Genomic DNA, 19,860 nt, shown 5'->3' on the forward strand with positions numbered 1-19,860 from the left:
AGTGGCAGCGGCATGCTGGGTTCTTCTTCAGCAGGGAGGGAAATACAGAACAATTATAATAAGGGATTTGAGTATTTTTAGAAGATATTGACTGATTTTTAAAAAATCATTTTACATTGTTTCTGGACCTCATTCAGAGCAAAGATTTGGACTTTATCGTCATAAAATGACGAGATTTGGTCTGTAACATTCTGCTTTTGTTATTTAATAGGTTTTGGTTATTAAAGAACAAAAAACAACAACAATATTTTGAGCCAGGTTACAACAATATATAATATTTTCATCCATTTCATGGAAGATTTTTCTCAACTTTACCTCCTGCTCTAATGAGAAATCTACATAAATTAGAACACCATTCTACTATGCTAGGCCCCCTTTTTTGGTCTAGTTCAAGTAAAAATACACAAAATAAGAACTTAACTAGGAATCAGATTTAAAAGAAAACATCAACACAAAGACAAAGGACTCTCTGACACTTTCCAGTGAGGTTTTTATAGAAATCTCTGACATCACTGTGGGATAACAGGAGCGTTAAAGTTTAAAGATGAAACCGGCCAGGACGATGATCTGCAGCAGATCTGACCGGACCGGTCGACCGGCCGCCCCGCCGAGGAGCCCAGCGTCTCTGGAGGCCGACACGCTGCGGCTGAAGGTGGGATGGACGTGTCTGAAGTTGTTCTGCAGAGGCGTCACCTGCTCTGCGTCTTCCTCTGTCGAGAAGATCTGTGAGGTAAACTGAGCCAGCTGAGGAAGAAAAATCATTTTCTTTCAACAGCCAGGCAGGAATCCTGAGATTTTTTGTTTTAGGAACCAGAACCAACCTGGGACCAGGAGATGTGGATGGGGACCTCATAGAGAGTCCAAACTACGGCCTGAGAGCAGGGTGGGGTGGTGAGGCTGCCGGAATAACGGTAATACTGACTCATGTTGTGCTTTGGCAGGAGACTCAGCAGTGGGAATGGCTTCACTTTAGTCGTCTGGCCTTGAGAAAAAGATGCACAGCCACGTTAGAAACCTGCAAAAACAAAGTCTTACCAAGTACTTTTGTTCTAGTTTCTTGTGAAAATATCTCAATGCATGTGAAACAAGACAAAACAAACCCACACGTAAGTTTTCAGCAAAAATTTTAAGTAAATGATCCCTAAATATTGATGAAGGACCTCTAGTATTGGCAGATTATTTCTCTGATAGGAAGAGAAAAATGTCTTGTTGAAAGTGAAGCTAGTACTTTTATAAAAATTAAAATTAAGGAACTGTTTACCTAAAACAAGCTCCTGTATCTTGCTGAAAAGTTCTTTGTAATTTAGCTTTGTCTTATTTCAAGTGTTTTTAGATGTTTGCACTAGAAACGCGGCTGAAAATATTTGGTCAAATTGAGTTTTTTTCTGTGATTGTAAATGGTGAGTTCTAACCTCTGTATGCGACAGAAGACAGTTTTTGCGAAATGTGTCCAAACTGAACATTGTCTGCATAAACAACCTGCAACAAAAGACACAACCTTATGCAAAACCTGCAGTCACATTATAACTGAAGCTGTTGCATCAACTAACATCAATGAAGAAGCCAAGAACAGCAAGCCCTGTGGGATCGTCCAAAGCTGCAGACTCATTGGGGTGGATGGACTTCATGTTGACTATGTGCATCTGTGGACGACACGGAAACCGGCGCAGAGGCGTTAAGGGGCGGCTGCGGCGCGGCAGCCCGCTGAAACAGACGGAGTAGAGCTGCCTACTGACCATACTGTACCTCCATCGGATATCTGCGCCCGTCCACCGTGTGCTCAGAGCCGTTGGTCGCCAGGCCTCCCCAGTGGAAGTGCAGCTGGATGGTGTGGTAAACATCTGGAAGACCTCCGCCGCTCACAGCCATGCCGCTGCCAACCTGGAGCAAAACTGAAGGAGGAGGAGGAGGAGGAGGAAGGGGACGACACAACACGGATGTCAAGTCCAACACGGATCTCTCTGTTGGTGAGGAGGTTCTGCAGGATGCTCACCAGAGTGTCCGTCGTTCTCTAGCGTCCAGTGTCCTGCCTGGACCGCGTCGAAACCCTCAAGACGCAACGGCCCCAAGGAGTCGTTTCGGGCCACGTCGTTTCGGTCCAGGTTGATGGGAGAGTGGTGGCGCTCGAGTAGAGGGTGACACGAAGGGAAGGAGTCGCCCCATGAATATGGATCTGATGCAGAGGTGAAGAGAGAATCACTGAGTCGACTGGACTCTCCAGAACAAGATCAAGATAAAAGTTAAACGTGTTTCAAGAAGCAGAAAGAGAGTAAGGAAAGTAACCCTAACCCTAACTCTACCCTAACCCCTAACCCTATAATATGTAAACCTCCTTCTTGCCATTGTACCTGTGTGGGCCTCATGTGTAGCCAATAAATGTTAACAAAAATATGGTCCACAAGTACCAGCTTAATGCAGGTTTTCTCTGAAATTGAACGTTACAAGTATACCTTTTATACTTTAACATACATTATACTTTCAGAAATATGCTATTGATAGCATTGGGATAAGAGCTTTTCCATAAAATCAATCAGATTTTTGTCAATTGTCATTCTAGAACAGCTTTGGATGCGTTTTTCGTATCATTTCCCACAAAGATGAAATACGGTTGATCAGGATTCGGCCTTGGTGGCTGAATCTGGTGACCTGGAGGTGTGAAGCATCAACACTGAGTAAAACGGCGCCAAATAAGAAAGAAGTCATTTCTCCTAAAATCAACACCTTCAAACTTGCTTGCAAACCTGAAATTATGGGACCAAATTATTCAACTGCACTTTAAGTCAAAATCTTCAAAAGGAAATAGTGGTGACCATATAGGCAGCTGCCCAGGGCACCATTAGAAAAGGGGACACATGAGGCCCATTTAAAAACATAAAACTATAAATACAAACCAAGAAAAACTACATGCTTTTAATTCTGGTGCCTCTGTTGAGCATTTCTGGTCGTACTTGAATACACCTAGGATTTGATAGCAACAAACGTTTCCAGTCGCTAAAGAACATTTAACCAAATATTTCGGAGGGTTTATGTCTATATTTGAGCATACATGCATTCATAGGTTTTTATCGTCTTCAAGAACCACAAGGTGGTTTGAGGAAATAAAAAAAATAAATGAATAAATCAGTTTCAACATTGAAACGCGCTGAAATAAATCTGAAAGTTTCTGTTAACTGAGAGGAGATGAAAAAATCTACAGAAGATGGTTAATAAGAAGCTGAGATGATTAGTTAATTGGAGATAAAATGTTTTTTGGTAAAACAAGCTTAAAATCGTCTATAATTTTCGTCCTGAATTAAAAAGTTTTAGACACAAAGCAGCTAAAAAAGAAACCAAACTGATGGTGATTGGTTTACTTACCACAGTCTGGCTCATCATAGCAATAATCCTCTGGAAGACACAAATAACCAGCACGATCAACCAGATGTTTCCTCAAACTCAATTAACCAGAAGCAAAGTTCCTGACATCGACTCGATCTCTTACGTGAATCGGCGCACAGGAGCAGGAGCGTGAGGAGAGCCGCGCTCCGCTGCATGCTGGCTCGGCCGTCTCGGTGCGTTGAGGTAGAATGAAGACGGATCTGCAGGAACGTCCGGCTCCACGAGGGCGGCTGGGGAAAGCTGGGCTTTATTTTCTCTGGGGCTGATCAGTGAACCGTGTCATTGCCAGTCCAGTGGTCCTTTCTGATCAACAGCCTCATTGATGCGAGGCGGCTTCACCCCTCCTCCCTGAAGCCATCGGAGATGCTCAGTGACTAGTAACAAGACCCATTCATCAGAGCCAGAGGTCGTGCTTTTATCAACGTGCGCAAAAAGTGATTTTGATGCTCTAAATAGACATAAACGCACTGAATTACATCGTCATTTTATGGTCTAATATGAACTATTTCATTATTTAATCCAATAAATCCAATACTTTTTTTTTTAACAGTCCGTGTTAAGCTATAGTCATAAAATGATAAATAAATCAAATTAGGTAATTTTATGGCGAAAAAATTTAATAATTTTAAAAAAACTAAACATTTTAATTAGTTTAGTTTTAAAATTATGAGGCAAATTTTATGGTCCAAATCTAAAACAAGCACACAAAAATTTACACAAACAAAAATAAAGAAACATTTCAATGCTATGGTCTAAATTCAATAATTTAAATGAAGTAAGAAAATCTAATGCCTTCAGCACCATAAGGAAATTAAAATACTTAATTTCATGGTTTATATCCAGAAAGAAGAGGGTCAGAAAATATGCGTTTTGATTTCATTTTAGTTCCAATAAAGATAAATTTAAAAAGCTAATTTTAGGGTCCAAATATATATATATATATATATATATATATATATATATATATATATATATATATATATATATATATATATATATATATATATATATATATATAAATTGATCCCATTACATAATTTTAAAAAATTATAATACTTTTTAATTTCATTGCTCAAATGCAACAAAATAAATGAATCAAGACTTATTTTATGATCCATTAAAAAAAAAAATCACTTTCAGTTTGACTTCAATAAAGTAAATATGAATTTAAAAAGTTAATTTGACTAAAAACAGCATTTTAAAGTTACTCCAATATCAAAGTAAGTAATTTTATTGTGCAAGTTGAAATAAAACCCTCAATTTTATTCTCAAGGCTTGAATACAATAAAAAAAACATTAAAAAGTTAATTTTACTATCAAAGTCTGAAGAAAAATGTTTTTTGTATTATTATTTCTGATCCTTAAAAACAAGCCAATGAATGCTCAGCTTTATAATTTGACTCCAGTTTGGTCTCGAACCCGATCGAGCCGTTTTGGGTCTCTTTCATCAGGAATACATTTTGTGATTCTGTCGCTCCGCGGGGACCTGGGGGGACAAAGTCTCCTTTCATCCCAGACAACACTCTCCAGCTGGGTATCACTCTCTCCGCTCCGCCTGCTGCCGTATGAGTCACTCTGAGCTGCATTACATTCGCTTCCTTCAAATCGTCTAAGCCTCCGGGCGCCCCCCGTCTCACCGTTTGGGTCGGGGTGTGGAGGGGGATTTCCCTGCATTCCACCTTAAATCTCTGACATTTGGTCAGGTGGAGGGATTTCCTTGACGAAAAAGGGACAAAAAATAAATAAAAATGGAAGAGGATCAATGTCGCGTCTGTCCAGCATAAAAGTTTGGATCGTGGTCCCAGCTCGGATTTCGCAGTGCAGCTTATTAAGATTAGATGTAGATCTTTGTCAGAAAAACACAAGCTTTTTATTTTTCCCCCCGTTTTTAATTTAAGGGCTGTCAAATAAGAGACAATGAAATGTAGCATAAGTTGCATTACAATCCCCCCTACTCCCCTCTTGGCTTTCAGTTCATACATAACGCTGAACTACATGTATGAGCCTGTGAATCTACTGTACACTGTTGTGCTAAAATTACCTCTCGGCATGCCAACACATCAAAAAAAAAAAAAAAAACATGCGCCGAAAGGTACATGAAGCAGGAAGAAACCCAAAACAAAGATGGTGCAAACAGAACTGAACACCATCTGTTAAACACACATGCTGGCGTTTGGCAGCGTCTGAAAACATGGCTGATTGCTGGATGATCCACTGTGGATTGTCGATGCAAAAAGTAGAAAATAAAAACAAAGAAATGAGTTAAAGATGAGCACAAAAAGTCATGTATTATATATATATATATATATATTCAGTACATTCAAACATGAGACATATTTTAAGCCGTTTTTGGGGGGCGGATCATGAGTTTGGATGCTGCTGGTGGTGATGGAGGAAACTCCCAAAAAAAAAAAAAAAAAAAGAGAAAAAAAAAAAACTCCAACTGCGTCAAATCCATCCTGGAATGAATCCAACGATTGTCGTCTCATGTGCTCCAAACTTAAGATTTCTTTTTTAAATACACATTTCATCAAAGAGAGAAAACGACAAAACAAGAACAGCAACAGTTTTGCAGAAACCATCATGTTCTGCAGAGGTTCAACGCAGGCATGGGCTGGCCACCCGTTTGGATTCCCTTTAATAAGACGCCAGAGGCGCTGAGGAACCAAACTGGGGCTTGGATTTTAGGGACAAGAAATCAGGCTGTTTGGAAATATTTTTGATTTGGAACTAGTTATCTAGCTTTGTACGTTAAGCAGCCGTCTGCAGGCTAGATGGAGCTGACATTGATCAGTTTTCTGAGTTTTTAAACTGGGCAAAAAGCTCAAACCTTCTCCACTCATGGTTACTACAAAGTTTACACTTCAAATTTAATTGTTTTTCCTGGTAGGTTTTATGACAGGCTGAATATTTCAGTAAATAAAAACAAAACATTGACTAGATTGAGGTTTGTTATTTGGTAGGTTCACAATTCAGCAGTGTGTTAACGAGAAAGTTCACTATATTTTTGGAAACTTAAACTTATGTCCATTTCAAAGTCAAATAGACATATGGATTTTTAAATTGAGCATTAATATGATGTAATGAAATAAAGACTCTGAAGCTTTTAATCCATCTCCAGAAATCAATGTAATTAATGTTTTTTGGCATCTAAAGGCCAATTTTAAAAACCACATGTTTTAAGAGGGTCTAGAAGCCAAAAGGTACTTAATTGTTATCATACTCTTTCATTCATTTGTCCTTGGATTATACGAACAACCAATCAGGTTGTTTGTAAATCATTTTAATTTATGAACTTCAGAATGAGTTTGCTCTTGAAACTGGTCAAGTCTTAAGAGTGGAGAGTCAATATTTGTCTGCATGCCAATGCAGAAAGGTATGATTTTAATTAAACCAGTAAGATCACGCGACACGCTGCCTTTTTGTTTCACAGTTGCATGAAAATATCTTTATATACATGTTTTTACTAAAATCGTGTCACCAAGAAAACGTTTATGCCAGCCCACGCCCGGTTGGCACATTCTGGGATGGACAGGAAGCGACAGTCCATGAGCTTACCTCACAAATCAATGCGTGACGACTGTACACGACGGCTCAACCACAAATAATACATCATTTGAATGTTAGCATGACTTAATTCATAGTTGGAGAAAATCTCTTTTTTTTTCCTTTTATGAAACACCTTCATCTCTAATCGTTCCCCATACAGTAACCAGGTTTTTGTCACATCATTGGTCAAAATCAGCTTACACGTTTCCAACAAGCAACCAAAATTACAGCCTGCAGTCATAAATTAATAAACAAACGTAACACCAAACTGATAACAACCAGCATCAACACAGTCTGCTGACTGTAATAGTAATAGACTACCAAACACCTTCTGAGCTATAAAACATCTGCTTCTGCAAATCTGTGCTATAAATCTGGAAGACGGCTGCTTAGATCGGATTGGAAAAATGAAGGTTTTCATCAGCGCTGGTTCATGCTGCAGCAGACAGTGTGGATGTTACAGTAGCTTGGAGATCGGTAAAGACGCTGCCGTTTCCAAGTGTGACGCAACAAAAAGCGTACAAGCAACTAAAGCTGGGTTGGTAGTTTGATGCTGTGCGGGACTGAAACACACAGGTATGAAGTCTGAACCTCAGGGAGCATTTACAGCAGATGGGTTTCACCCAATTAGGCTGCTTCTCAGCAACAAAACAAGGAGTGCAGCCATGTCAGATTACTGGGATGATTTTTTTTTTTTGTACAGAATCAGTCCTTGCTGCTCCCTCCGATGCCAGTGTCTTCAAAAAGCAAACATAACCAAACACTTTGTCTTCAGAAGGAAAAGCCCTGCTGTAAGAAAACAGTCGCCGCTCCTTCTTATACGTCTGTACAAAATACAAGTCTGTTCCCTGCAGCCGACATCGACAGCCTGCAGTTCTGACCAGTGAGATCCGGGTGCGGCGCCGTCCTTCGCTCCTATACCACAGTGCTGAGGGAGGACGTGCAGTCTGCGGGCAGAGGGGCGTGGCCATCTGTTGGCGTGTCAGGGCCCACCAGGAGGGTGCTGCTGTCTATGGAGTCCTCTCTCTCTTGAGACGACGGCACACAAACGGGCGCCGGCGCGGGGGAGGTCGGATGTTCGGCCTCGAGCCCGTCGCCCAGAGAGTTCATCTGGCTCGGCACCACAGAGACTCCGCTGTGTCCTGGAGGCAACGATGAAGAGCGAAGAGGAGGCGATCAGAGCTCAAACCATTAAACATGCACAGCAGAAACACTACAGAGTAATCCTGCAGGTCTAGCTTCTAGTGCAAATATCTTGCTACAAGTTGAAATAAGACTAAAATCATTTACAAGTCACCTTTCAGCAAGAAATACAAGTTAATTTTAAGTCAATAGTTTCTTAATATTGATGAAAAAAGACAAGTTATTAATGACATATGAATACCAGTATTTAACAACTTAAAATAAGCTCTAGTATTTCTTAATTAAAGTGTACAAAGATATTTCCATCAGATTATTGAAATAATCGTCAACTAATTTAGTAATGGATTAATTGTTAACTGGGCATACAGACTCAAAAACAACATATTCAGAGCAATAATTAAGCCAAAACAGAACATAATATATGTACTTTTAAGATAAAAACACTTTTGTCTCTCAGTGTGTTTCATCTAAAACTCTTCAAGTGACATAATTTAAACTTCACCTGGTTCTAATTCATTAAAAGAATGCTATATTATGTTTATTTGCACCTTTTAAAAGTATTTCTCATATTAGGCAAAAAAAAAAGCTTAAGTGGTTAAATGAAAGCTTTGCAGAATGTGACAATTTTTAAAAATTATATTGTCGGAATAAATCGATAGAATAATCTTTGCAATATTCGCTAGCTGCAGCTCTACAGTTCGCATGACGAGCTAGCCGGACAGGAGGAAGGACGTTCCTCACCGAAGTCCACGTAGAGGAAGGTGTCTGGGTTGATGGAGGCTTCGTACGGAGGAGGAGGGTCGTCTGGGTGCTGGATGTCGGCATATTTGTAGGCGGCGTACGGCGGAGGCGGCTCCTGGAAATGAAAAGCCCCGCCTTCGCCATCATCAGACAGGTGCAGAGGAGTGAGACCGGTGCCGAAGGCATCTGGGCCGTAGTCGAAGCCCGGCACTCGTCTACCAAGGTTGAAGTGGTGCACTGAGAAAAAAACAACAAAAAAAAAACGAGAAATGTGACTGCTGTCGCTAGAAGATGCTCGCTAATCAAAGCTGTTAGAGATTTCAGCATTATTAAAAGCCAAAACTGCAAATCAATCACAGGATTATAAATAGTGTGTTATTTATCCCAATTCCTCTGATTAAACTAAATGGCATCATATTGATCGGCTGAGGCTTACAGTTGCCTCCGATCAGAGTCTCGATGCGTTCGCGTCTTCTCTGGCGAAGTCTGTGCACCATGAAGAGCAGCAGCGACAGGATGAGGAAGGACGAGATGCAGCTGACGATCAGCCTCATCCCACTGGCCATCGAATCAAACAGAGTGCTTCCATCTGAGGGAAAAGAAAAAACACAAAATAAGACTCTCGTTTGTGCATTTAAGAATCAATTATTGAAATAGTCGTTACTAATTTTAGAATTGATTAACCGCTAACTGAAGTATAGGGACCAAAAAAAGACATTTGCTGAAAGAACAACATTCTGAAAGTAATAATTAAGCCAAAAATCTACTGAAAATATAATCATTGTGTATTTAAGATTAAAAAACAGTCTTTGTCTGTAAGTATGTTCTACTTTAAACCCCTAAGTGTCATAGTTTTGGCTCAAACTGGTTCAAATGCTGTTGGAAAAAAGAAAAAAATGTCCCATTCAATTCGTGTTTTTCTATTTGATTATTAATTGGTTAATCCCCAAAATAAACAAATCAGCCCTTGACTGTATTAATGCCAAGTGTACACTAGTTGCAAATTTTGTAGCACTTAAGATTCTGCAGAAACAGGTATAAATATCCAGAGTTTCCTTGTAAAAACACACAGCGGCAGAGACCAAAAGATGAGCACAAGTACCGGGATCCAGGCAGGTGAACTTGCAGCACTCTTTGGGATCCTTCTGAAAGCGGGTGCAGCCCTGCGGACGCTCACACAGCGCCGCCACACACATCTCCGGCTCCCCATCATGACACGTGCAGCTCAGACACGGGTCGTCCCCCTTCGGGGTGAAGTAGTAGCCCTCATTTACTACATTGTCTTTTATATCCACACATGTTTGCCCTGTGAAGAGAGTAACCAAAAATAAAGAAATATTCATAAAACAGCTGATGGTAGACATCTCTGGCAGCAAACAGAGTGAGCACATACTCCTCTTGCAGAGGAACGGGAACTTCTTGTAGCAGTTCTCGGCGTCCCAGCTGTGCAGGCCGTGCTCATTCATGCTCTTGCTCTGGAAGCGTTGCAGCTGGGCGCAGAAGACGTTGTCCTGAGAGGGAGAAGTCTCCCCAAACTTCTCCAGGCCCTCAGGCGGCCAAATCACCTGCATGGACCCTGTGAGGAAACAACACATCCTTACTACCCAACCCAGATCACAGAGCAGAGACTATTCAACTTTTCTTCCTTTATTACCTTTGGAAGCCACTTCCCAACGGCCCTCCAAGGTGTGGCTTCGATTGGTGATCACATACTGATAGCCCACCCAAAACCTGGAAACAATGCATCATATTACCACATGCTGAGGCAAGGACTTATTTCTGGGTTTATGAACTGACACATTTTCACCACTAGATGGCAGGCTATCCCTGTATCAGGTCAGAGTCCATTTGCTCAAACATTTATGGATCATATCAGGAATCTGAATTTGTCAGTAATGACTGGAACGATTAACCAGGGTGAATTGAGTACTAATTTAGTACTCAATTAATTATCACAGTTTGCTGAAAAAACATTCACAGCCGTAATTAAGAGTAAATTATATCTACATTTTGTTTTTAAGACATAAACAGCTTTGTTTTTGAAATTAAAATTCCTCAAGTTTTAGGTTCAAATTTACTAAATGGACGCTATATTGCATTTTAAGAAAGAAAATGTTTTTTTTCTTATAACTGAATTATACATTTGTATCTTAAAACAAAAATTTAAAGTGTCAATGAAAAATCTGCAGAATATGCCAGTTTTATCCAATTAATTGATTAGTCGTCAGAACAATAGATTCCTAAGAGCATCAACTTCAGGTAAATGTTCCCGAGGTAAGAAAGTAAACATCAACTCACGTGCACTGTTCTCTGCGCTCACACACTTTGTCGTCAAAGTCCAGCTCGATCTCCAGGATGAACTGGAGTTCTTCGCTAGTCACGAATGTAGCCAAGGAGCCATTAACCTTCTGGCACGTATCCACGGCTTTCCAGTAGTTCTCGTTCTTCAGGTAGACTTTGTAGCAGCTGGCCGTCTTCTCGTAGTGATGCCAGCCGTTGGGACACTTCTCTGTAAGTACGGAGGACATTTTGACAGGTGCAGTGAATAAAGCTACAGGAGCGCTGAGCTGAAAGAGAGACGCTTACTGTTGAAGCGAACGGGCTGAGCCACGCCGATGACGTCTTCAACGTTCTCGTATCCATTCTCAAAGCGAAACCTCTCCGCCTTTATAACTGCAAAACATTTTGATTATCAGTCAGTTGCACTTGCAAGCCACACAAATGATCTCTGGAACAAAGAACAAGATAATTACACAACCCAAATCGATCAACTTTGAGTCAAAAGATCAAGCAGGAAGACCCAGATCTGGGTTCAGGAAAAGCAGCTGGAAAGCTTTGCAGATTTTAGCCTCTTCTAAGTATGATTAGCAGTCTAATGAGATTAAGATCTGGACAGACGGAAGAAGTCTGGCATTGTCTACACACAACAAACTCTCCTCCTTCAACGAGGCCATCAAAGTGGTAGCAAATCAGGAGAAACTGAGTATGTTTGCCTGTCGGTGCAGGAAAAAAATGTCCATGAAGCAAAAGAACACATTATCTCTTCTTGGAGCCAGAGGCCGAATGATTACTTTGCAGCAAACTAAAGGTCACTTGTAAACTCACAGGAGCAGAGTTCCTTCAGAAGTGCAAAATAGAAAAGTTAGTGTGTCTTAAAGGGGATGTTTAATAAGCATGAACTTCCTTTGATACATAAGTTCATACCGGGCACCAAAATCCAAACAAAGATCACCAACTTTCTCCAGAGGCCACAGCTCCAAACCGCCACAAGCCATGCAGCCTTCAGATTAACTCAAGAACAGCTTCATGGAGAGCTGCATCCAATCGTTACAATGCAAAGCTTCAGATGGAGTGAAATAAAAGACGCTGCCACTGACCTCTGGAGCAGTGGGGAAAGTTCTCTGGAAGAATGAATCATGCCTCTCTAATGTAACAGTCTGGGTTACAGCTGTGTGGATTACAACGTTAATGCGATAATCCAACTTCTGAGTCTGATAAGTCAACTGGAACACCTGCTGAGAATTGAGAATCTTTCAAACGCTGACTTCAAGATCCAGTATGCACAAAGTTTCCCCCAGAAAACTCACTAAGCCCGAAGGTGGTTGGGGCAGTCATTCATCCAGCCGCCCATCCTGTTTTTGATTTAAAAAATGTTTAAAGTTGACAGGAAACTTGAAAATATCACTTGATAATTATGTGTAATTGAAGACGAGAAGATTAATACCTGAACACCAACTATAAAGTCTTAAAAATAAAAAGTATTGAATTCCAGGTGTATTGTTAGATGTGAAGATGAAAAAGTGATCATATTTTCTTCCTCTTCAGGAGTTTGTAGCCTTACTGAAGAATGAAAAAGGGGCCAGTGTGAAACTGTAATCAGGTGTAACCCACCAGCATTAACTCAAAGCCTGAACAGCTACTTCTTTATGGAGGTCACATGCTGTACTCAATCCTTATAATAATTCCTATTATGCGATCAGGGATCCGGGGATAAGACGTCAGGATTTAGGGGGAAACAATAGGATTTTGGCCAAAAGGCTTAGCTCTGTAACATCTACTGCTGAGGGGATCAACACAATGGTAAACAAAAACAGAGACTTTAACCCTGTATTCTCCTGTTTTTATAGCACTAGTCCTGATTTGTTTGTTTATTGATATCAATGCTTTTTGGGGAATATGGAGGTTTGTTGATACTAATCACTCACTGCAAGTGTAAACAGTAACTCTAGGGAAGAATACACCAAATGTGCCCTTATGTTGTCAAGATGCACAACACAATACAGATTGAAGCAATTTCTCTACATCCTGAAGGGACCATAGGAGCAGCCATATTTCTTTTTTAAAAGCTGCTCGCCTGTGATTTGATCCTTTATGTCTGAAACATCCTGTGTGCTGCAGACCTCCAGAGAAATCAAAGCTCCAGAAGCACAGGTGTTCGAACGGCTGTACAATGGGAGTCGAACTTACGGGGACAGTCCATCTCGTCGCTTTTGTCCTCGCATGCTGTCCAGCCGTCACACTGCCAGGACATCGGGATACACTGCATCTTCCCACTGCGGCAGGCGAACTGCCCAGTGTTGCAGCGCTGCTCTGAAACACAGCAAGATGGGTCGTGTTGTTAAATGTGTGCAACTTAAACACCTTTTGGAAGAAGAAAAACACAGCAGGGACATAAAATATGCATGAAGAACTTTGAAGATAGCAAAATAAGCATTTAAAATCATAGATGATGATGGTTAAAATGGCTGAAGACAGGTGTCAACAACGGGGCAAACTATTTTAGAAACTACTCAGCCTTCTTCTCATGTTCTCTTCAGATGTTAATCTCTCAAGAGTGATAATAAAAGACATATTTATAATCTGCAGAGAAATTTGATCTTGTCTGCACATTTTTAAACAGACATCTGTTTTGTGTCAAACAGCATGCTAAGGCAATGTGCTCCAAAGAGTCATTCGTCATACTGCCAAGATCAGGCCACCGAAGTAAAAACAACAATACTGTTCTTATTAAGTTGTCATCAAAAAACATAAAGAACAGCCTCAAGACTTCAGCTGACCAGAACTTAACCTCTACAGCCGATGACATTCGATAAGGACAAAAGGCACTGAACCGTCATCTTTCCAGCTTCATTGCTTCATGTTTTTACTTCAAATGTGACCTTTAAGTTTCTTCTCAGAAAACTATTAGAGGGGTTGGGTAACATGGGACTTTAGACAAAACTTCCCCAATTAGAAAATAGTGTGACGATTTTGTAAAACAACGTTTTGTGGCTGCTGGTCCTTTCTTAGAAAACGATAACTCAACTGTACAGGAAAAAAAAAAAGGTTTTCTTACCTGACAATAATCTTGCCAGAGCTAGCCGTGGACCTGAAATAAAAACAAACAATAATAATATGACTATCCAGTTAAAATTTTATGCAATTCAAATAAAGCACTGCATTGTAAGTTTAATGGAGTTTGTGTTGCAAACTTATGAACAAAACCTAATTTGCCTAGCCTCAAAAACCCAATCAAACATAGTTATTTTTTTTGTCCAAAACTGTTGCACCTAACCTAAAAACATGCTAAAAATTCTGTAAAATGTAAAAAAAAAATATTCTGGATGAATGCAGACTGTTAGACGTAGCTTTTTACACCAGCACTGTACTCTGTGAGAAACCATTTAAGATTGCTAAAACATCTTTTTTAGTGACACTAAGTGGATTGAGATGTATCCTATTGCAGGGTTGTGTTAAGTTTCCAGGGACTTAATGCATCATGACCAACAAGCAGGGATAACATTAAAAGCCATGGATTTAAAAATATATCACTGAGGAATATTAAATATGCATGTCTAAAAGGGGGAGGGAGGGCTGCAAGGGTGAAGATGGAATTTGTCAAGTTGAACTTATAGATGCTTTAAGTTATCAGATACTAAAGACCAGCTTTAATTATCATCATGTTCTCAGTCTAAAACATTTATTTTTTTAAGTGTGTAGCTATTATGCCCATTTCAGAATTTTCCAGAAATAAGAATGGAGAATCTCAATCCAAATGAGGAATTTTTTTCCGACACAATGTTTGTATAAAAAGAAAAACAATTTAAGGCTTGACAGAGGAGCTTTTAGAAAAAAAAACACACAACACCCCAAAAAAATGTGTTATAAGGCCTTTATCATATTCATAATTTTGTCTTATAAATGCTATATAAATATTATTTTTTTCTTACGAATACATTTAATTAATCTACATTTTCTTTATTTTAGAATAGCAACTGAAGTTTGCGTATTTAATACATTTTATGACAATAGAGTGGGATAAAAGTTAACCATAAAAGGTTGAGTAAATCTGTTTCAGGCAGTGGGCAGAAAGTAGACATTTTTGGACTTTTGTTTTAAAATACTGAATCTTTCTTCAACCCTTTGTTTAAAAAAAAGCTTACAAAGGAGTTCTTCAATTTCATCATTTATATGAGACACACTTTGGGGCAATATTTGATAAGCAATTATATTTTACGCTCTGTGTGCTATAGGGGAACTCACTGCCCCTGATGCTGATGCATAATAAATTGATGATTTAGTATTGCAATGATAGAGAAATGAAGAGCATAAAAAATAAATAATAATAATTACAACCAACATCACAGTGATATTCAACAATAATATCATATTTTCAAGATTTTCTGATCCAATGCAACCCCAAGGTACCAGACTGCATTTAATGAAATTAGAGTATTATGTGATAAATCAATAGTTCAAAGCCAAACAACAACAATTTTTTTTTTTTTACATTTTCATCATCCTAGATATCAGTACAGATTATTTTAATGATTCATATCCTAGTTTCCTAATCCCGTTCTGATCCACATTGTGGACGCATATAAGCCACATTCAGTGTTACCAAGTGAGTCGTACGATCATGCTTTGCAAGGTCAATTTTGAAAACTCAGCTCATTTTTATGTGCACAGCTTGCAGAAATGCATTGAGGAAGTGCACATTACTGTGTTGAACAACTTGAATATGTTATAAGGCCTCGACATTGATATTCACAGTGAAAGAGAGACTGTACTGGCTGTTTCAGCTTCACATGTAAAATGACCTGCAATCCCCCCCTGTGCTCACATATGGAACATCACTGCAACCTTCTGAGGAAAATCATCAACGGTAACGTCAAAAGGGAGAATAAAAATGCCAGAATTATCCTTGAAATTCAGCTCAACGCTTCGAACAAAAACCGTAGCAAACACCAGTTTGAAGTAAGCTGTAGAGACATGTTGTTAGGACATTGAGTCACTTCATTAACGTCATTAACTCTGTGTTAGAAGGGCTTATCAAGGCTGTCCTCCAGAAACTCACTCTGCGAAAACAAACAAGAGTGAAAAACAACCAACATTTAATACCGGTGTTCTTTCACTTAGAATTTTTTTTTTTTTTGATGTGTAGACAATTTACAGCCCAGTGTTTCCTGATAATGGAGAACAAAAACGTGGCAATGTACAGGAGCTTTCTCCCGCACCGATGATTCAACCTGGAGGTTTGTGTTAAGAGCAGCGAGTGGGTACAGGCAAGTATTTTCTTTGCATCTTCTCACATTTAATTCCATCTTTGAGCAGATAAGAGCTCTGTGGGTGAATTTCATTAAAAAATTAAAAAACTAACCAAAGCAAACAGTTTTGACTGTGTAAAATGTTTTTTTTGCCACTTCTGCTATTTTAATGGACTAACAAGATCATTTTTTCCCAGACAGACTTCAGTTTCAGTTCTGATTAGATGAACGCAAATGGTAAATAGTACCATTAGACTACCTCATTTTATGAGGAAATGTTACAGCTGTTCGTGCAAAAGTAGAGGTAGTAACAACTGAAACTTCAAAAATGTATAAAATTATATTCCAGACAGTAGCTGAGACGGTATAATCACAGAAATCTCTCTCAAAGAAATCCGTTTTCACCTCGTTTCAGAATGAGTAAACATTAGATCACTACGCCATAACAGCCATTCGATTTTTTTCATTTTTTTTAAGAAAAGGTCTTAATTTGAGTCAGGAATGTCAAGAGGATCAGGAGTGTTTTACAGGTTTCTATGGCGGGCATAACGCAATCCAAAACCTGTTCCCAACCACACAGAGAACCCCAACAGACAAATATCAAAGTGATCTTTATGCACAGTTTAATATTTCATATTAACAATTAATTACTACGCTCTGAAATTGTTTATATACTTCTGTAAGTAACAAGCTAAGTGTTGCAAATGATGCCAGACAAGAAGCTGAAATGAACTTTTTCATGTTTCAAATGAGGAAATCACAAATCTTCTGTCTATTTTAAGTTCACAGAAAACTTCAGCAAACGGTTATTTTTAAAATATGTTGACTGTGAGAAGTTTCAGTCCACTATTTTATTTTAGTCTCCAACATAACACCCCAGTTGAAGTAGCCAGAACAAACTCTTTTGTGGTATTTCAGCCAGCCACGGTTTAATGCTAAAATCCATTCTCCACATTACTGGAGCAAACCAGAGGTCATGAAAATGACCTCAGAAACCCTCGAGAGGCCCATCATGTGTACCAAACCCTACCACAATGTTGCACAAGGTTACAACACAGTGTGCAGTGTTATACAAGATGCACATGCAACCGTTGCTTCCATCGTTCGACCACAAAAGATTGTTTATCGTTCGATTTTCTCCCTTTAATTTATACTTGACTTATGAAAGTCTGTTTCCTTATTTTGAAAGTATACTTAGCACTATTAAATATTAAATTAAGCTAATAATTACACAATGCTAAGTAAGACTGTGTTGTGAAATACATTTGGTTTGTAAAAATAAGGATGCAATGAGTGTTAAAATGTATGAATGCTGAATGGCTGCATGATTGCTTAATAAAAATTAATGCAGGTTCTATTAATAATTTTATTATCCACCTAAATTACATCAATAGTAATTTTGTTTCTTTTTCAGTAGTTAAAATCCTGGTCAAGTAGCTCAAGAAGACAAAAGAAATCGACAGTGACAGACGTTGAACAATATCATCACCCAAACAACCAGCAGCCATTTCCAAACATGCACTGAGTGAACTCTACACATTGTTTTCAAAAGCGTTAGGCATCTTGATGAAACATCCACAAAATGACCTTCACACTATGGAAATACAACAGCAAAGTTCTGACTCATCTTTCAACCCTTCTACAAACCTAATTTGATTACAAACTAAAAAGAAGCTGTCAAATAAATACCCACAATACAAATATAAACCATGTTTTCCTTTTGATTTGCTCTCGAGGTCGAAGGTCAGTCCTCTGGTTAGAGCCAAACAATAATGAGTTTATCCTTGAGCTCCACTGATAACAGTTACTCTAATCCACACAATTGGCGGGATCACGAGACCAAGCTTGAAGGAAACCACAGATGCATTTGTCCTGTTGTGATGCTTACAAAGCTTTTTACAGAAGATCATTCAAAGCACCAATATATGCTTTTGGTAGAGGAAAAATCTACACTTCCTTGATAAAAAAAAGACATCTAAACAGATAACAGCGTAGTATTACAGTAAAGTGGTGCATTGTCTATAGCAAACCTATTTTAGAATACTTTTAATGTCTGTGGTTTTCCTGTAATGCTTTTTATGTATTGCAACACAGGGTTTTCTCTTGACCAAGTCATCTTTATCGACAGCAGTAACAATTGTCAGTATTTTTTCTGCCAAGTCTGTTGTGTTTAATGGTGGAGATGAATGTGTGCCAGGATTCATCTTCCTCCTTTATTTGGAGGAAGATGAATCCCTTTCATGCATTTTAAATTACAGACTAGATGAGGGAGACCAACTTAGGATTGCAGTGATTAAGTTAACTAATTAAACTAAATTAGGGTGCACCATTTTAATAAGGAATAAAAGGTGTAATTAATAGCATCTTTGATTAAAAACAATACCAATAAAAAACAAAAACAATAAAATCTAATATTTGGTATTTAACTAAATGCATATCTGCTGGCTGTTGCAAGTGACCTAGTTTTTGAGTGAAATGCAGGTACTGCGTACACAGCTAGCGGGAGCTGCACCCTGAACAACAGCAGCAGGGAGACAGGTTGAAAACTACCAGAGTCCCAGGTCTGACCAACAGGCCCCTGCGCCTGACCTGCAGCTGTAAAATCCGTTTCTCCCACTTCTTCTTTTTTTTTTTTTTTTGTCGGCCAAACGGAACAGGAACACATGCCAAAAAATAAACAAAGTTGGGTTTATTTACCTGCCCGTGGTGGGTCCGTTAGCGTGAGAACGAAGAGAAGAGAGAAGAGGAGGACGAAACTGCTGCTGTCAGCCTTCGGCAACATTTATCCTCCATTCATAGTAACTCCTCTATCCAGAAATGTAAAAAATATACCGAGGTTCAGCAGCGCCTTTCCCGTTTCTAAATTTTACCCGCAAACCGTTTAAAACTACGTGTGCCCATTTTTTGCGCACACAATGCGTCCACTACCAAACAAGGCGCAAATACAGCATAGTCGCAATAAGAAGCGAGGTTAATCTCTCCGAGCAGCAGCTATCGTTAGCTAGCTGGCTAACTGGCTGCTCCGCCGTCACGGTCGACCGTTGGTGCGGAGCGGCGCTCATCCAAGATGGCTGCGGCCTCCCATCACAACAATTCCAAACATTCAGCAGCTCACAGGCAGACCCGTCAGCTGGAGGTGCTGCCGGGGCGGAGTCTGCCAGATTACACCCAAACAGACACTGTGTATGTGCGGGCCGGGTGGAGCCACTCTTAACGCTGCTTCCAGAGGCGGTGGAAGGGAGTTGAACCATCGGGGGCCCACTGCTGTATTTTAGGATTTTAATTTGACAGGTTCTGTGCGTTATAATGAGAACTCTTCTGGTTAAAATAACAAGATATAAAACAAATTATAACACGTTTTATATTGTTGTTAAAATGGGATTTACACCTTATAAAAAAAAGTCTGGTTAAAACATTGAAGCAAAAACATCAACACTATCTGAGTGTTGTCATTGATGAAACAGTGAGAACTTGGACTCACTGGGAGCCCCTTTATATGGAAGCATTTAACAGACAGAGCGAA

At 39.4% G+C, this 19,860-nt stretch overlaps 2 protein-coding genes across 2 annotated transcripts; both read right to left on the reverse strand.

The window, feature by feature from the left end:
* Positions 1 to 320: 320 nt before the first annotated feature.
* car15 (carbonic anhydrase 15) lies at positions 321 to 3,915 on the reverse strand. The gene is made up of 8 exons (XM_055040419.1): positions 3,482 to 3,915; positions 3,358 to 3,387; positions 1,994 to 2,173; positions 1,747 to 1,892; positions 1,551 to 1,643; positions 1,413 to 1,479; positions 822 to 982; positions 321 to 744 (listed from the first exon to the last, which is right to left on the reverse strand). Exons 1-8 carry the CDS (start codon positions 3,531 to 3,533, stop codon positions 532 to 534), a joined length of 942 nt encoding a protein of 313 aa, XP_054896394.1. The 5' UTR covers positions 3,534 to 3,915; the 3' UTR covers positions 321 to 531.
* A 678-nt stretch (positions 3,916 to 4,593) lies between these two features.
* dgcr2 (DiGeorge syndrome critical region gene 2) lies at positions 4,594 to 19,488 on the reverse strand. The gene is made up of 11 exons (XM_055040411.1): positions 19,035 to 19,488; positions 14,147 to 14,179; positions 13,279 to 13,401; positions 11,398 to 11,484; positions 11,110 to 11,320; positions 10,466 to 10,542; positions 10,205 to 10,387; positions 9,914 to 10,117; positions 9,248 to 9,400; positions 8,812 to 9,048; positions 4,594 to 8,069 (listed from the first exon to the last, which is right to left on the reverse strand). Exons 1-11 carry the CDS (start codon positions 19,117 to 19,119, stop codon positions 7,843 to 7,845), a joined length of 1,620 nt encoding a protein of 539 aa, XP_054896386.1. The 5' UTR covers positions 19,120 to 19,488; the 3' UTR covers positions 4,594 to 7,842.
* Positions 19,489 to 19,860: the final 372 nt, after the last annotated feature.

This window comes from Poeciliopsis prolifica, unplaced genomic scaffold, assembly GCF_027474105.1.
Source record: "Poeciliopsis prolifica strain line A6 unplaced genomic scaffold, Auburn_PproV2 SCAFFOLD015, whole genome shotgun sequence".
Lineage (NCBI taxonomy): Eukaryota > Metazoa > Chordata > Actinopteri > Cyprinodontiformes > Poeciliidae > Poeciliopsis > Poeciliopsis prolifica.

Coding starts and splice junctions, on each gene's coding strand:
- car15 (XM_055040419.1), bottom strand. CDS start 3,533: ATGCAGCGGAGCGCGGCTCTCCTCACGCTCCTGCTCCTGTGCGCCGAT. Junction 1,644..1,746: donor GGCGCAGATATCCGATGGAG/GTACAGTATGGT, acceptor TGTCGTCCACAG/ATGCACATAGTCAACATGAA. Junction 745..821: donor TCCACATCTCCTGGTCCCAG/GTTGGTTCTGGT, acceptor TTTCTTCCTCAG/CTGGCTCAGTTTACCTCACA.
- dgcr2 (XM_055040411.1), bottom strand. CDS start 19,119: ATGTTGCCGAAGGCTGACAGCAGCAGTTTCGTCCTCCTCTTCTCTCTT. Junction 11,485..13,278: donor CGACGAGATGGACTGTCCCC/GTAAGTTCGACT, acceptor AATGTTTTGCAG/TTATAAAGGCGGAGAGGTTT. Junction 10,543..11,109: donor GAGCGCAGAGAACAGTGCAC/GTGAGTTGATGT, acceptor CATTGTTTCCAG/GTTTTGGGTGGGCTATCAGT.